The following is a 17,258-nucleotide window of genomic DNA, read 5'->3' as shown; positions in this document are numbered from 1 at the left end:
TAAAGCGCGGAGAGCACAGTTAATTGTGGTTCGCGCTATATAAGCTCACCATAATAATAATAATAATAATAATTGTCAGTAAGTACTGGTGTCACATGACTGATGTGAACCAGTTGATTGGCTAATGGCGATGCGCTAAAACTGTTAGCGCACTCTTGGAGTGCGCTAACTTTTCCACAGAGCGTATTCTTCCGCCCTTTGCCTAAGCGAGACTGTGCTCTCATCCTCAGAATTGATTAATGACATGTAGCTTATATTCTCCACAATACCAAATGACCATAAATTCCCTGCTTCTCAATTAAAGCAGAAGTGGGTTTTTTTCTGACAGATTGCATGTGCCTGTGCCAGTGCCAGTGATCTAAAAATAGAAGCCGTTGTGTTTCATCTAATTTTCGCTGACTTGCATAGATTCTTCTCACATGCCGTGTTAGTGGCATGTAGCTTATCATCCACATTACCAAATGATGAGTTAGTATACAATTCCCAGCGGCTAACACAGTAACAGAAAACACAAGTGTTATTCCGATAATGTACCAGCTAGACCAGTTTGGAAGACTGACTCGATCGACTCTGTGGCAGACTACACAGATCGAAATACGACTACATCAGTTCAGTAAATGAATGGTTTCCGAATTATTATTTCAAGGCAAGAACAATCGTAATCGAAAACGTGTAAGGTTCAGAACGTTCTTACCATATATCATGCATGCAGACTCAGTGCAGACTGCAGTGGTTCGATTGCCCAGGTAGCGGCCTAGCAGACGACATTAACCCCGCTCAGCAAATTAACATGTTGGGCAAATGTGAACGAAAAAACGATGGGGATATAATACGTGTAGGGTTCAGAGCATTCTTACCGTTCATATTTAGTATCAGACTCCCCGATGAGTGAAGATACAACACGAGAAATATGCCACATTTGTTTTGAAAATGTGCGAACCGTCGAGTACCGCTTCGAGTCAATTCAAGGGGAGTCACTCCGCACAGTCAATCCGTCGAAGCTCGACTGGAGGTTTCGAATCGCAAATAATGAAGAGCACATTCCTTTCTCCGAGTTCAAATGAGGTCTCTCTGAAAGATCATCACTGTTCAGATTAACGCTACACTGGAATTTACCAACAGAAATTAAAATGCGTGTGACGAAAGCACGACACACGTGCACATGAGACACCCCACCCAAAAGTAGATCTTTACTGTACACGACCTGACCACACAGTTATGCCTATTCAAATGCGCGTTGCAAAATGTGCGTTTGGAATCTTCTTTTTTCTATGGCGGTACTGACAATATCGTTATTGAAACAATCCCAGTGCACTAAGGGATTTATAGAGCAAATCTCGAAAATAATTATTGAACTCAGCGCTATGCGCTTCGTTCAATAAGGAATTTTCTCGATTTGCTCTATAAATCCCTTAGTGCACTGGGATGTCTCAATAACTTAATAATATGGGAGATTTATAGAGCGCTTTACGTTCTCTAAGCGCTTTACAATGAAAAAACCCATACATATACATACAAAGCAAAGCAAAAAAGCATGTGCAGCAGCATTCGGCACACAAGTGAACAACGAAACACTACATCAATACAAGCTGCAAGCATACTAACACAGGCAAAACATTCAAACATGTATACGTGCGTACAACCCCCAATATTTCTTCTAGTATACCAGGCCTTCCATTTTTCATCGCAAACTTATTAACCGAGACAAACAAGAAGAAAAAAAACCCTCTGGTCGTCTTGTCTTGCCAAAGGGTCTTGGCAACCCTCGCGGTTGACGAGGCTTGTAACGTTATTGTGGGATCCATTTAGCTGGCGTAACGTCGTCACTTAATCTGCCAATGCCTGCTGGCCAGTCTTGGACCATTCTGGCAGCAAACTCTGGTACAGTGCTACCTCTGTTTTGGGACCTTAAATCTGATAAATGTAGGTATGTTGTGACACTATGAAGAAAACGAATGAGAAAATAACATCGTATAGTAGACGTAACGTTATGGGGGTAAATGTTGTGACACTATGAAGAAAACGAATGAGAAAATAACATCGTATAGTAGACGTAACGTCATGGAGCTAAATGTTGTGACACTATGAAGAAAACGAATGAGAAAATAACATCGTATAGTAGACGTAACGTCATGGAGCTAAATGTTGTGACACTATAAAGAAAACAAATGAGAAAATAACGCCGTATGGTAGACGTAACGTTATGTCATTGACTGTAAATGTAGCGGGTTTTTTTGGTCAATAATTAAACGTTCCAATAACCTACAACTCTTGGTTTTTTTATTCCGATTTTTGAAACGTTAGCAGTCTATCAGGTCTTCTAGTCGTATAGTAGAGGGAGTCGCATAATGGAGAGTCGCTAAAGAGAGTTCCTGTGTATCCTCACTGTCACCACCACTTCTTGCTCTCATGGCCAGTCTTGTGCCGTTTCTGCATGCTACCTGTGGTACAGTCGAACATTCCCCTGCGACCACCTCTCGAAAGCGACCACCTCTCGAAAGCGACCACCTCTCGAAAGCGATCACCTCTCGAAAGCGACCACCTGCCCACAGCGACCATCCTCAATGATCCAAGACGCTTTTTTCTTCGATATGATTCAACTTTCCACAGCGATCACCTGTCTATAACGAACACTTGAGTCGTTCCTTGTGTGGTCGTTTAAGACAGGTTCGACTGTACCGTCATCCTCGTCATTCTCTTCTGTACCGTCATCCTCGTCATTCTCTTCTGTACCGTCATCCTCTTCATTCTCTTCTGTACCGTCATCCTCTTCATTCTCTTCTGTACCGTCATCCTCTTCATTCTCTTCTGTACTGTCATCCTCGTCATTCTCTTCTGTACCGTCATCCTCTTCGTTCTCTTCTGTACCGTCATCCTCGTCATTCTCTTCTGTACCGTCATCCTCTTCATTCTCTTCTGTACCGTCATCCTCGTCATTCTCTTCTGTACCGTCATCCTCTTCATTCTCTTCTGTACCGTCATCCTCGTCATTCTCTTCTGTACCGTCATCCTCGTCATTCTCTTCTGTACCGTCATCCTCTTCATTCTCTTCTGTACCGTCATCCTCGTCATTCTCTTCTGTACCGTCATCCTCGTCATTCTCTTCTGTACCGTCATCCTCTTCATTCTCTTCTGTACCGTCATCCTCGTCATTCTCTTCTGTACTCCTGGCCTTCTTGGGGTTTGTGTGGCTATAAATCTCTTTTCGTTTGTGTGGTATCTGTCTGTCTGTTTGTCTGTCTGTCTCATGTCCTCGACTCTGCTAGATTGTCTGTCTATTTCGTGACTATTTTTCTGTTTGTCTGACTGCGTTTTTTTCGTTTTTTTCTGCCATGCCTATTTTTCTCTCAGATTTTCTGTCTCTAATTTCCTGTCTTTGTTATTGTTTTTTCTAAATGACTGTGTAGTAAAGTGTCTTTAAGCTAGTCTAAGAGTTTCTGGTGTTTCTTTTTTTTGAACGAGCGAAGGTATCTATCTATCTATATATATATATACGACTAGTGTCTGTGTGTCTGTGTGTCTGTGTATCTGTGTGTCTGTGTGTCTGTGCGCGATGCACGGCCAAAGTTCTCGATGGATCTGCTTCAAATTTGGTGGGCTTATTCAGAGAGACCCCGGACACAACCTCATCGATGAGATATTTCAACAGCGCAGCGCTGAACCGATTTTGGTTTTTCTCTGTTTTTCTCTGGATCCATTCCCAGTAACTCTTCCTTATCTTCTCCAGTGTTTTCAGCGTTTATCTCCCTTCCTTCGTGTGGCGTCAATCCATTTTACCGTTACTACGTTACTATTTTTAGAATGTCACGATTGCACCCGTAAGTTGTCCTTACTGTAAAAGTAAAAAGGTCGCAGCGTCAGCGTCTCAGATCAGGCCAGGCTAGTACGTCGGATAAAACCATCTCTCAACTTGAACACATACCAAAAATCATCATCCTGGTTGCACTCTGTCCCCCCCCCCCCGCCCCCCCCCGCCCCCCCCCCGCCCCCCCCCCCGCCCCCCCCGCCCCCCCCCCGCCCCCCCCCGCCCCCCCCCCGCGGGTTAGGGGGAGTCCCATATTGGTTGGGACGAGAAAGAATTTACCCAGCATGTCGTAAGAGGCGACTAACGGATTCTGTTTCTCCTTTTACCCTTGTTAAGTGTTTCTTGTATAGAATATAGTCAATGTTTGTAAAGATTTTAGTCAAGCAGTATGTGAGAAATGTTAAGTCCTTTGTACTGGAAACTTGCATTCTCCCAGTAAGGTAATACATTGTACTACGTTGCAAGCCCCTGGAGCAAATTTTTGATAAGTGCATTTGTGAACAAAAAACAATTAACAAGTGGCTCTATTCCATCTCCCCCCTTCCCTCCGTCGCGATATAACCTTGAACGGTTGAAAACGACGTTAAACACCAATTAAAGAAAGTTGCACTCTGTGCAGAGTGGGAAATGTATTGATGAAATAATTTGTTATTGTGACTTTTATACAAATTAAATCAGTCCCCCCCACCTCCCTTTCCAATAAAAATGAATAAAATTGAAGCACATGAAGCAGCGAGAATATTGATTTGGGTTATATGACCAAGTGGAAGGATGTTCATAACCCATGCACATCTGTTGAGTTCTGAGATGGCGAGCCAAGCATTGCCTTTAACTATAAGGACCCAGTAACTGCTTGTTGCAAGTTTCTACCAGCTATGGCTCTTTGTCCTTATGTCTCACAACCCAATCCCGTCACCATCCCGCCCCTCCCTCCCTCCCCCCCTCCCCCCTCTCCCCTCTCCCCCCTCTCCCCTCTCCATACTCACCCTCTGTCTCCCCTTTTTTATGAGACACAGTCTCTTGCTAAATAGGGCGATACATCATGACTATCATCCCTTCGCCTATAGCCCCAGCAAGCCATAATCAGGCTCGTTAGAACGAGTTGCACGCAGGGAGAGAGAGCCTATTGCAGTCTGTCCGTGTGTAAAGGTCACATTAGCCGACTTATCCTTTTCCTCAGAGCCTGTTACGGTTGGTCTTTATAACAATCTATTGCAGATACTTAGATGGCGAGGTATGAGAGAGGGAGAGAGAGAGAGAGAGAGAGAGAGAGAGAGAGAAAGAGAGAGAGAGAGAGAGAGAGAGAGAGAGAGAGAGAGAGAAAGGGAGAGAGAGTCACAGGTAGAGAGAAAGAGAGACGTAGGGAGAGACCAAACGGACGCAAATACAGAAGAAAAGAGGAGAGGGAGAGGTCGAAAGGAGAGAGAGAGAGAAAGGAGAATGAGAGAGAGAGAGAGAGAGAGAGAGAGAGAAAGAGAGAGAGAGAGAGAGAGAGGGGGGAATGAGAGAAGGACATGGAAGAGAAGAGAAACATGTCAGACAAAGAGAGAAGGAATCGCAAGAAGACACAGACAGATGGCCTTTAGCGTAGTGAAAATCATTGTACTCTACTTTCTTGTACTCCATGCATGGTGGCGGCTTTTATAAGACGTTCCCTGATTTTGTAATTGATGATTGATGATAGTTTCTGACAGTAAGAGCATATCATTAAACAGTATAATGAATAATGCGAGCAAACGAGGATTCATTCATACACCATATCTTCCACTATCTGTTATCTCTAATGACAGTTCATTACCGAATACAGATAATAAAAGAGGACCTCAAGTGTCACCTTGATTCACCTTCACTACAATCAATATAATAACTTAAGGGGAGAGGTGGCACGAAAAATGAAATATGAATATTTGTAAGTTGTCTTTGACGTTTTGGGGTACTTTATAGAAATGAAGCATGAAAAAGCATCTGCATGTCCAGTTTTTGACCAAGCAAGTAATATTTTCATAAAAAAAGACCAATTTTGTCCAAAAAGTACAAAAATTACACCCCATGCTCCATGAAATTAGAAAGACATTTTTCAAGCCACAGGCTTCAAAGTTTTTGCAAATTACTCCCAGATATCAGTATCAGACTTGTTTAGAGCCGTTTTGACCAAATTACCCCAGTTCAAATTCAGCAGCAAAAATTGAGAAATATACATTTTTAGCCCCAAAAATACCCATTCAGGCTTATATTATATTCTGTAAAAAAGAAAAATTGATGGATTTTTACAAAAACGCCTTGTAAAAGTTTAAAACAATCAAATCTAACTCCTGCAAAAGAAAAAATTATAACTCTACCACAAGTCGTTCTGAAGAAATATCATTGCCCGCGTTGTTACTGTCCTTGAAAACCCAACTTCGGAGAAAATTGCATTTGAAAGTTTGTGAAGTGTTTATCTACACATTATGAAGACAAATTGTTGAAAAATAAGAATGGGTGTGTTCCTGTATTGTTCACAGTCTTTTTCAAATGATTTTGGTAGTTATTCCTCTCCATTCCCCATCAGTCCCGCACCGTACACCTCCCCCTCCTGGTCCTCTTGCTGCTCCTATTAATGTTTTTTGAAGCATAGAACCATAACCAGTCACATTCATGCTCATTTTTTGAAGTAGCACCACTATTTTTTTTTAAACAATGATTTTTTTCAAAAAGGTCACCAAAATAGACATTTTGCTGCACCTCTTTGTAAAAAAAAATAGTTGAAGCTGCAGGTTCAAAAAATCTCATAATGTGTTGACAAGTAGCTATTACCAGTAGTTGCAGAGCTTTTTCTTCTTCTTTTTTTTTTAATGAATATCAGCCTTAGTTCATAAAAAAAATATTGGTAATGGTTTTTTTCAAAAAGCGCTCCTGTAACTACTGGGATAATTCATTAACAATGATTAGAGGAAAAAAAATAGTAGTCTACCACAAGTAGATGGGAAAGGAAGACCATCATCGTGTGGTTACCGTCCTTGAAAATCATTCACATTCTGAGGAATTTGCATTTGAAAGTTTGTGAAGTGTTTTGCTGCGCACAGTGAAGACAGATTGACAAATCAAGAGTATGATTGTGTGCATTCGGGTACTTGTCACTGACATTTTCCCATACTCCAAGTAAGGGAAAGTCGCCAATCCCGGAACAGTCGGCCAACTTGGAACACCTCAATATGCGATCAACGGGGAACAATTCATGAACAATTGTTTTGCAGAAATGGCCAGTGACATTCCTTGATATTATTTCAGCCAAAAAAATGACTACCGCGGCAAAACAAAAAAAATGGTACGTTTTTTAAACTTTTCTTCCTTCTTCTTCTTATTTCTACCGTCTACAATTCGTATTATTACTCTTTATCTATATACCTTCACGTAAAATGTTGATTGCTGTGATAAACCTTCATAGATTTGCAATAACTTGAACGGAAAAAAAGATTTGAAACGTCACGTGTATCCAACAGAAAAACGCGAAATCCATGCAGGTGCCATGCGGCAATGATGGAACACATAAGAGAGGCAAACATGGAACAGTGTTCCAGCTATGCCGCATTCTGTTCCATCTTACCCTCGTCAAACAATAAACAGAACACTGCTGTTTTATTCACGTATTCAATTCTCTTTTCGGTTTTGTTGTGTTTTTATTTCTATAAGTTTTATTGAATGATTGATTGATTTGTTTGACAGTATTATGAGACCCGAACGGCGGTGGTTACCAGAAGAAATGGGCTGCGCTTTGTCGGCAGTGAAAATCGGAGATATGGGTTTGCGTTGCGCATCAAGAGCATATGGTGTTACTGTCACAACTCTTAAAAGTCATTTAGAAGGAAACAAACACATTTGCAAAAGAAGTGAAGTTCACAGGAAGACCTTCTACATTAACACCAGAGATAGAACAAGAACTAATCAATAGCATTCTTGAAGCTGAAATAAATTTGCCAACGTCACCCCCATCGTTGTTTTGTACACTGTACATGAAGATTCTGGTCATTATGATTGCTTGGTGTCAGCAGCAAATGTAAGCTTACCTGCTGCTGATGTTCTGCAACGCACAACCACAAGCTCGTCGAAGAGATCATCACGAAAAAAACAATCTTCTCCTTTCAAGCAAAAGCTGAAGATTTCACTTGCAAAAAGGCGTGCAGGTCAACAGAAAAGAGGAAAGAATGAAGCTACAAAATCTTCTGCTCAGAGAAACAAGAGGGGAATATCTTCTGATCAGAGAGAAAAAAGGAGAACATTCTCGACGATGCGTTCTATTCCGGGGGAAAGCACTTGGTACTGCTTCATGTGTGGCACCAACTCCCCTGAGAACATGATACAGTGCCAGAGGTGCACACAGTGGGCACACGAGGACTGCGCTGACAGCAGCGGACAAAAGGACTTCGAAATCTGTACTTAGCAATTTTTGTGTGTCTGCAAAATCAGTTCTTAAATCTGTTCTTAGTTATTTGCTTTGAGACTTTGTGCGTAATGATTTTTACATTTAGTCAATTGGGCAGGTAGCCCTTCTATATCTATTTGTCAACAGAAGAGGGGTACGGTACAAATGAAGCTGCGAAATTTCGTGGTACTGCTTCATGTGTGGCACCAACTCCCCTGAGGATTATGTTATAGTGCCAGAAGTGCACACAGTAATCACACGATGACTGCGCTGACAGTAGAAGACAAAGGACATTGTCTGCGAAATCGGTTCTTTGCCTATTTTTTCCTTCTTTGTTTTTGAGGTTTTGTTTTTCAGTCCTTTTTAGACCTAGCCCTTATTTATCTTTTTGTTTTACATTTAAGGCTTACATTTTTATCCGATTTGGTATTTCCTTGGTAAAAATCAAAATATGATGTTGAAAAAAAGACATTTACATAAAATGGCTTAATCAAAATGTTATGACGTATTTATTTATCTTGTGTGTGTGGCAATGTGTGCTTGTTTGTGTGTGAATGAGAGTGTGTGGGTGTATATATGTGTGTGTGAGACACAGACAGAGCTAGAAAGAGAATCAGGGTGTGTTTGTATGTGTTCCGAGTTTGACAACACAGTGTTCCACTTTACACACCCATGCGTCCAACCTGGAACAAATGCAGACATTTTTATTATGATCAGTCTGATGAGTTGCGTGACTTTTATTTTATTTTATGTGGTTCGTTTATTTACTGAGTCCCAAGCCCGGCTGAAAAAGGAGGAGGGTTGGGCGTGGGGTTAGCACCCCCTCCCTGTAAAAAAAGACTTCGCTACAGAAACGTCAACAACAGAAGAAACAGAAAACTTTATCTGTTGTTGGCGGCCCATACCCTGACAGGAGTGACGGGCATTGAGTTGAGTTGAGTGAGTTTATTTACTGATAGAGTCTAGTATGTGACAATATAAAGAACGCTTTGCAATATTCATTTTTTTTGTCTGGTACGGCTGTTTCTCCTTAACTGTTCCAGGTTTAGCGACTTTCCCCTACTCTTCACAATCCCCTATCAGTCCAAAGTTACCCCCCGCGGGTTAGGGGGAGTCCCATATTGGTTGGGACGAGACAGAATTTACCCGATGCTCCCCAGCATGTCGTAAGAGGCGACTAACGGATTCTGTTTCTCCGTTTACCCTTGTTAAGTGTTTCTTGTATATAGAATATAGTCAATTTTTGTGAAGATTTTAGTCAAGCAGTATGTAAGAAATGTTAAGTCCTTTGTACTGGAAACTTGCATTCTCCCAGTAAGGTAATATATTGTACTACGTTGCAAGCCCCTGGAGCAAATTTTTGATTAGTGCTTTTGTGAACAAGAAACAATTGACAAGTAGCTCTATTCCATCTCCCCCCTTCCCTCCGTCGCGATATAACCTTGAACGGTTGAAAACGACGTAAAACACCAAATAAAAAAGTCCAAAGTTGCACTTGTGGACATCAGACTGATGCTACACTCAATAAAACATCAAGTACAGTGATTATGATCAGCTGGAAATAAGGCGTTTGGAATTTTATTTGCAACTCTCGATGTTCTCAGTTTTATCGCAGGAGCAGGCATATGGTTTCTGCTAATTCTTGTTTCCATCACACAAAAACTGGTCAAATTTTGATCGGAATTTGCTTCGAAGTAAGCATTATTTTTTCCAAAACTCATGCAGCTATAGGTAGGACGTCAGTCGAGCTTCTGCCAAAATAAACTCTAGACAGAATGCTTCCCTGACAAGTTCAAGAGATTCAATGATCTAGAGGAAGAAAAGAATATCAAGTTCTTATTAGTAAAATAGATTCGGGATGAAATCCGACAGATTTTAGCCCAATATTCGAGTCACTCGAAAATGCACCGATCAGTTGTTGCGTTCCTTGAATGAGAAAAGTTGGATTTTGCAACGAAGCAAATATCTAAGTCAAAATATCATTGTCTCACCAAGAATTAGATACATGAGTGGAAGATGGGTCCGAAGTTCGATTAGCAGTACTGGTGTAACTGGGACAGTCAGGGTAGAGTTTATGTGAGATAAACAAGGCCTGATGTCCTACCTGTTATTCAGACATCGCGGACTCAACATTCACACCGACCGCTAGCTTATTCTTCTTCGCTGCTCGATCTGCCGCAATATGTAACTTCCTCTGCCTCTTGCATGATGGATACTCGCCGAATTTATCTTTTAGAGGCCGAGTTGAGAGAAACATTGCTGTCTGAGACGTCGAACCGATTCGAAATAACGTTCGCGTGTTTATGCGGATATGGTGTGCGCGCATGCGCAGAGCGACTTCCCGGCTAAAAGTTATTGGTAATGACCAATCAGCGAATAGATTTTAAAAGGTGAAGGTCACTTTTCCAAACATGGAACATTTTGCCTGTGAAAGTATCCTTCGCTAGCATATCTTTGACGTAATACTAAGTGTGGTAAATCAAAACGCGTTAAACTACTCAGAGAGAGAGAGAGAGAGAGAGAGAGAGAGAGAGAGAGAGAGAGAGACAGACAGAGAGAGAGAGACAGAGAGACAGAGAGACAGAGAGACAGAGAGAGACAGAGACAGAGACAAAGAGACAGAGCAACTGAGAGAGGGGGGATGGAGGGAGTTATAAAACAGACGTTACAGTAAACAGTATGCTTTTCTAATAAAAAAAAATTAAACGTCAGTTCTTGTTCAGCAAAAAAAAAACATCCAATGGCGTCACAATAACCACAGTATCCGCAACAACAGCACCGTTATATGTCTTGCTGATGATCGAAATTTGCATAATATCTATAAGCAGTGAAGTCTAACGAGCTTGATGGTAAAATGAAATAATGACCCATTCAAGCGTCCACGCACGCGCGCGCAAAAGGAAATATGGCGTTGTTTGACACAAGAAAGGGGACGTAGCAAGAGGAAGGCACTGGTTACCAGGAAGGTGGCTTGATTGGGGCTGTGAAAATAAGTTCCCCTCGTAAATTTCGCCATAGGTTCTGCATGGCTGAACGTGTCAGCTGGAGCATGGAAACAGACTCTACTTCATCAAGCGTTTGCCCTTTTTTTTTTCTCTCCTCCCCCCCCCCCCCCCTTCCCCATTTTTTTCTCACTTTTTCGTGCATGGGTGGCATTTGTAGCATCCAGTTGCTGCACTTTTCCTACCTATGCCACCCCGCCCCTTCGTGTGCTACTCCTCTGTTCGCCTTTTTGAAAATGCTGACTGCTAGCTGTATGTGGGCTTTTTTGTTTTCGTTTTGTTTTATAGAAATACCAACAAACATTGAACAGTATTTTTTTTTGGGTCTTTTTATTTCTCGCTCTCACGCGCAGTCACCGTTGTTCTGTTTTGATTTGTTTTGTTAAATTAAATTCAAAAACGATTCATTAGTCAATCTGGTAAAGGAATTCGTTGAAACAAATTCGAACGAGTCTGCACCGAATGCAGCAAAGTTCGTGAATTGTGGTATGTGTGGTATTGTGGTGAAAACGACGTCCTTATTCCACTCGAAAGCCTGTCACGATGATCGTATACCCCAGAATGACGGTGCGTTTAAAGGCACTCTTCTTCTCGTAAAACAGCTCGGATCACCATCTCAAATCAATCAATCAATCAATATGAGGCTTATATCGCGCGTATTCCGTGGGTACAGTTCTAAGCGCAGGGATTTTTTTTTTCTCTCTCAAATATGGCCAGGCTTTTTACATGTGGTAAGACCATCCCTCCACCTGGCCACAAACCCATATCAACAACCTGAATTGTTACATGAATTAATTTGTTTGAATGCCAGAAGTGGTCTTTAGGCCAACAACAACAAAAATAGTCTGTTTACGGTAACATAGGCACACAAAAAATAGGGTCGGTAGGTCGGTATTTTTTTTTTCTCCAAAAAACCATATTTTTAAGTTAGTTTGCCAAAAAACAAAGAATTTTTCCCAAATGCCAAAAAAAGAGTCTCGGGTCGCGCGAAAAAATAGGGTCGGTCGGGATACCGTAAACAGACTATTTTTGTTTTTTGTTGGTCTTTATGAATTATTTCTTCGAAAAAATACCCCACTGTACACAGAGATTACCCCGGCTCTTAGTGTTTGGTATGTGACCAAGTGGAGGGATGGTCTTATCTGAGAAGTGAGCCGAACTGACATCCAGAGAAGGAGCGTGCCTTTAACTGCACCACAAGAGGACCACCTAGTTTCGATTCGCAGGTCGTGCGTGTGTAGTTTATGGGGTGTTTTTCTGTTTATGTCGGAAACCAAGACGAGGCAATTATTTCTACACACTCTGCAATCAAAAAGAAGAAAAAAAGGGAAAAAAGGGATGTTCGTGTGTTGTGTGGTGTTTTTTGCAATAATTTGCAAAGGTGTGTGTGGTGGTGGTGGTGGTGGTGCCCAGTGTGTGTGTGCTTGCGTGCGGGCGTGCGTGCGGCCGTGCGTGAGTGCGTGTGTGTATGTGTGTGTGCGTGTGTGCGTGCGTGCGTGCGTACAAGTGTGTGTGTGAGTGCGTTTGTGCGTGCGCGCGCGTCTGTGTGTTTGTGTGTATGTGTTATGTTTTACCTTTGTATGTTACCTTAAAATCCGTATATTCAGAAAACACACACACACACACACACACACACACACACACACACACACACACACCGTGTACGTGCATTGAAAAAAACAAAGTTACCACACTTCTATCAGTTGCCGCTGGACTAGAAGAGAGGGCGAGGAAATCTGGGGGAACTTCAGACCACACATGCATGCAAGAAGCCATACGCAGGCAGACCACGCAACGTTTTACCAAACCAAGACCAAAATGCAATAATAAAAAATAAAAATAGGGAGGAAAAGAAGGAGGAAAAGAAACTGGGGTTCGATCGGAATTCTTCGACCTGTGGCAATTACAGGAAAGGCGTCTACCACCCGATTGCTAGCGCCATTGATTGCTAGGGCTCGTTAGGCCGGGGAGGCCGCCCTTATTGCTACACCTTAATGATCCCTAGTTGACTGAATGCACTGTGCTGTGAATAGGCTGTGTGGTTCACGTGCATACCCAGGTAGATACAGACACAAGAAGGACTACTACCTCGACTACATATTATGTGTGGTGGGGTTCGGCTCGGGTAGGGGGGGGGGGATAGTGTGTGTGTGTGTGTGTGTGTGTGTGTGTGTGTGTGTGTGTGTTGAGGGCGGGTAGTGGGTTTAAGTGTGTGTGTGTGTGTGTGTGTGTGTGTGTGTGTGTGTGTGAGAGAGAGAGAGAGAGAAACAAATGTTCTGTCTGTCTGTCTGTCTGTCTGTCTGTCTGTCAATGTCTCTCTGTGTCTGTGTGTGCGTCTGGGTGTGTGTACTGCTTGTTGGTTTCGAAGAGCGTTACGCTACTTGTTTTGGTGTGTAAAGCCTTTTATCCTACATACGTGAGAGATACAATTCAACTCATGAGATAACAATATCGTAAAGCCTTTTATCCTACATACGTGAGAGATACAACTCATGAGATAACAATATCGTAAAGCCTTTTATCCTACATACGTGAGAGATACAACTCATGAGATAACAATATCGTAAAGCCTTTTATCCTACATACGTGAGAGATACAACTCATGAGATAACAATATCGTAAAGCCTTTTATCCTACATACGTGAGAGATACAACTCATGAGATAACAATATCGTAAAGCCTTTTATCCTACATACGTGAGAGATACAACTCATGAGATAACAATATCGTAAAGCCTTTTATCCTACATACGTGAGAGATACAACTTATGAGATAACAATATCGTTCAAACCACAGTTCACGGGAATGAGGTTGTGTCAAACTAGTCTGGCAGGGGCCTGATTTTCCACTGCTCGTGATGCCGAGTCACCGAGACACACGTCATTCTGGGAACAAATTTACCCTCGTTGTTTCCCCTGGAAGGATTTTTAAAACGTACACGTCAGGCTATGCTTTCTTTGCTTTGATGTCAAAGATTACACGAGGCTTTGGAAGAGATCGAGGTTCCATTTGAAGCGTCTTTTGCAGCAAAAGACACGCAAGTATAATATGTAGGATAAACAGAATACTACATGGCTTGCTGTGTTGTACCAGATTCACCTCGTTGCTTTTTCAAATATTGACAAGCTTGCTTTCGCTCGCAGTTCAATATTTTAAAAAAAAGCAACTCGTGTAAATCTGGTACGACACAGCAAGCCATGTAGGAGAAGGGCTCCTAATATGGACCACGTTTTGTTTCATGCCGATAACTAGCTTGTTTTCTCGCGAAAAAGTTTCATTTTGTGTTGGGTAGTCCTTCTCTCTTAAGTTAACTGTTGGGCCTAATTATAGTGAAATAGCTCTGATAGACAGTCAGCAAAAATTAAAAGCAGAAAAATTAACAAATGGTCCATATTAGGAGCCTGGGCGCCCAATATGGACCAGTGAAGCGGCCTTCACGAATCACTGTAAAAAGTCCCCTATACTTCAAAATAGCATGATTCAACTTAGTGTGCAAGTCAGACTAATCAAAATATGCTTTAGATTTACCTGTTTTGGGTTGTTGAGAGCATTATTTGAAGCACACCAGGAAACTAAAGAAGCTTATCAAAAACAGAGAGAAAATAAATGAAATTATCAACTTCAACAAAAAGAAGTCTATTTGTAATATTTGTATTGGAAGCTTGGGGGCTAGTTTTAGGTTATTTTTAGCAGGCTTCTTAATGAATTAATAAAACCAGCATTAAGCTTTTATTTTCTTCTATTTGTTGAAGGTGGTCCATATTAGGGGACATACACATACTTTAAGATTTTGCTATTTCTTTTTGTTTGCAGTAGGAACTCGGGGTCAACACTGCTAAATTGTAAGAAATACAATCTTAGCTGTCATATTAAGTAAGTTTTGTGTGATGACAGCTTTGGATGTGGACAGAAATTAGTCCGTTGTAAGCGTCAAATTTAGACTGAACGCTGCCAAAAGTGTTAAAAAAAAGAAGAGAAAAAGCCAAACGGGTTTGAGATTTGTGTTTCTGCAACTGTTTTGACATGAGCAAGTTATCCAGGGAGGGTGAATACAGCGAATGAAATTGTTTTGAGCGCTCTAGCGCTGTTAGTTTGTCAGAACAGGAGGTGGTCCATATTAGGAGCCGGTCCATATTAGGAGCCTTTCCCCTAGTATTCTCTATAGATTTAACAATATTAAAATCGAATAGTATGGAAAGATTGGAAAATTATTTTTGTGAAGTATTCCACAAGAACAATTATGACATGAATACATGGCCTTGATTCATTAGACAGGACAATCTAAGCGCAATATTTACTGCTACAGTATTTGTTACATTATCGTCCTTGGGGAATCACTAAAGGAAAGCTTGCAGCGACAGAATCCCACAGCCATTTTTATCATTTAAAACTTGGCATGAATTAAAAAAAGATTCTTTTTTCAGACTTATAATACAAATAATTCAGACAAAATAATACGTCTTTTCACCTTTATTTTTCATTTGTGGTTTCCATGACAACATATCATGAATGCGGCTTTGAGATCGATGACCAGGTGGAACATGTGCGTGGAGGCCCGAAGGGGCAATGTTAAAATGTAAGTATCTTCTCGTCTCGTATATCAACTTCTTCCGTGTCGGCTCCGAACTTTTCAGTTGACCCCCCCCCCCCCCCCCCCCCCCATACGCCCCTGCCCCATGTGTTGCTGACTCCTATGTCAATCTAAAAAGTTAAATCAGCGAAAAACTCATGCATGGAAAGTATCGAGGCTGCTGACTTTTAGTACAGGAACAAGTTTTGTTTTTTTAAACCATTTATAATCTCTCCGCTGGATAACTGGACTGGTCCTTGGCAGTCTACGTGGTTTAGGGAAACGCAAAAAAACTAACATCTTTATTCTTCGTGTCGCGTATTCATTTAAACCAGCCCAATATATTGGTTCCGATGATGTATATCGGCGAGTGCACTGACTAGACTTCCGGGGTCGAAAAATTAGCTTCATTAAAAGTCTGTCCGTATTGATATGTCAGGATCTTGATGTTGCAGGTCGTGTGTCTACTGATCTGCCCTGTACTGGCTAACACGCCACTATTGATCGTATTGACCATATGCGTGTGACCGGCACGGTTGGCCTAGTGGTAAGGCGTCCGCCCCGTGATCGGGAGGTCGTGGGTTCGAACCCCGGCCGGGTCATACCTAAGACTTTAAAATTGGCAATCTAGTGGCTGCTCCGCCTGGCGTCTGGCATTATGGGGTAAGTGCTAGGACTGGTTGGTCCGGTGTCAGAATAATGTGACTGGGTGAGACATGAAGCCTGTGCTGCGACTTCTGTCTTGTGTGTGGCGCACGTTATATGTCAAAGCAGCACCGCCCTGATATGGCCCTTCGTGGTCGGCTGGGCGTTAAGCAAACAAACAAACAAACAAATATGCGTGTGAGTAAGTAAAAGAGAGGGAGAGAGAGAGAGAGAGAGAGAGAGAGAGAGTGAGAGAGACAGTGAGAAAGAGAGAGAGTGAGAGAGGGACAGACCAGAGAGAGAGAGAGAGAGACAGAGAGAGAGTGAGAGAGAGAAGGAGAGAGAGAGAGGGGGGAGAGAGTGAGAGAGAGACAGAGAGAGAGAGTGAGAGAGAGAGAGAAGGAGAGAGAGAGAAGGAGAGAGAGAGAAGGAGAGAGAGAGAGGGAGAGAGAGAAGGAGAGAGAGAGCGAGAGAGACAGAAGGAGGAAATAGACAGAGAAAAAGAGAGGGAGAGAGAAAGAGAGAAAGAGATAAGATAATTATTTAAGAGGGTCATGATAGAATCAGACAGACAGACTGAGAGAGAGAGAGAGAGATCGTGTGTGTGTGTGTGTGTGTGTGTGCGCGCGTGTGTGTATGTGTATACGTGTGTGAACGTGTGTGGGTGTGTGTGATTGCGTGCGCGCGCGCGTGTGCCTGTGTATTTGTGTTAGCGAGCGAGTGTGTGTGTGTGTGCGTATCTTCGGGAATAGCCATTGCACAGTAACAAGTCAGAATGGACGTCACCGAAGTAGCTAATTGTACACTATGCCTCCAACAATTGGGGGAAATAGGAAC

The 17,258-nt window shown here is 42.1% G+C and overlaps 1 protein-coding gene across 1 annotated transcript in view; it reads right to left on the bottom strand.

The window, feature by feature from the left end:
- Positions 1–2,596: 2,596 nt before the first annotated feature.
- The window catches only part of LOC138946163 (110 kDa antigen-like), a 39,479-nt gene continuing 24,817 nt past the window's right edge, over positions 2,597–17,258 (bottom strand). Inside the window, exon 2 of the mRNA XM_070317675.1 lies at positions 2,597–3,167. Within this exon, the coding sequence (XP_070173776.1) occupies positions 2,597–3,167 (571 nt within the window). The remainder of the gene's footprint in view (positions 3,168–17,258) is intronic.

The sequence above is a fragment of the Littorina saxatilis genome, linkage group LG13 (genome assembly GCF_037325665.1).
Source record: "Littorina saxatilis isolate snail1 linkage group LG13, US_GU_Lsax_2.0, whole genome shotgun sequence".
Taxonomy (NCBI): Eukaryota; Metazoa; Mollusca; class Gastropoda; order Littorinimorpha; family Littorinidae; genus Littorina; species Littorina saxatilis.
The sequence above is the reverse complement of the archived record's forward strand: the minus strand, read 5'-3'. Positions and strand labels throughout refer to the sequence as shown.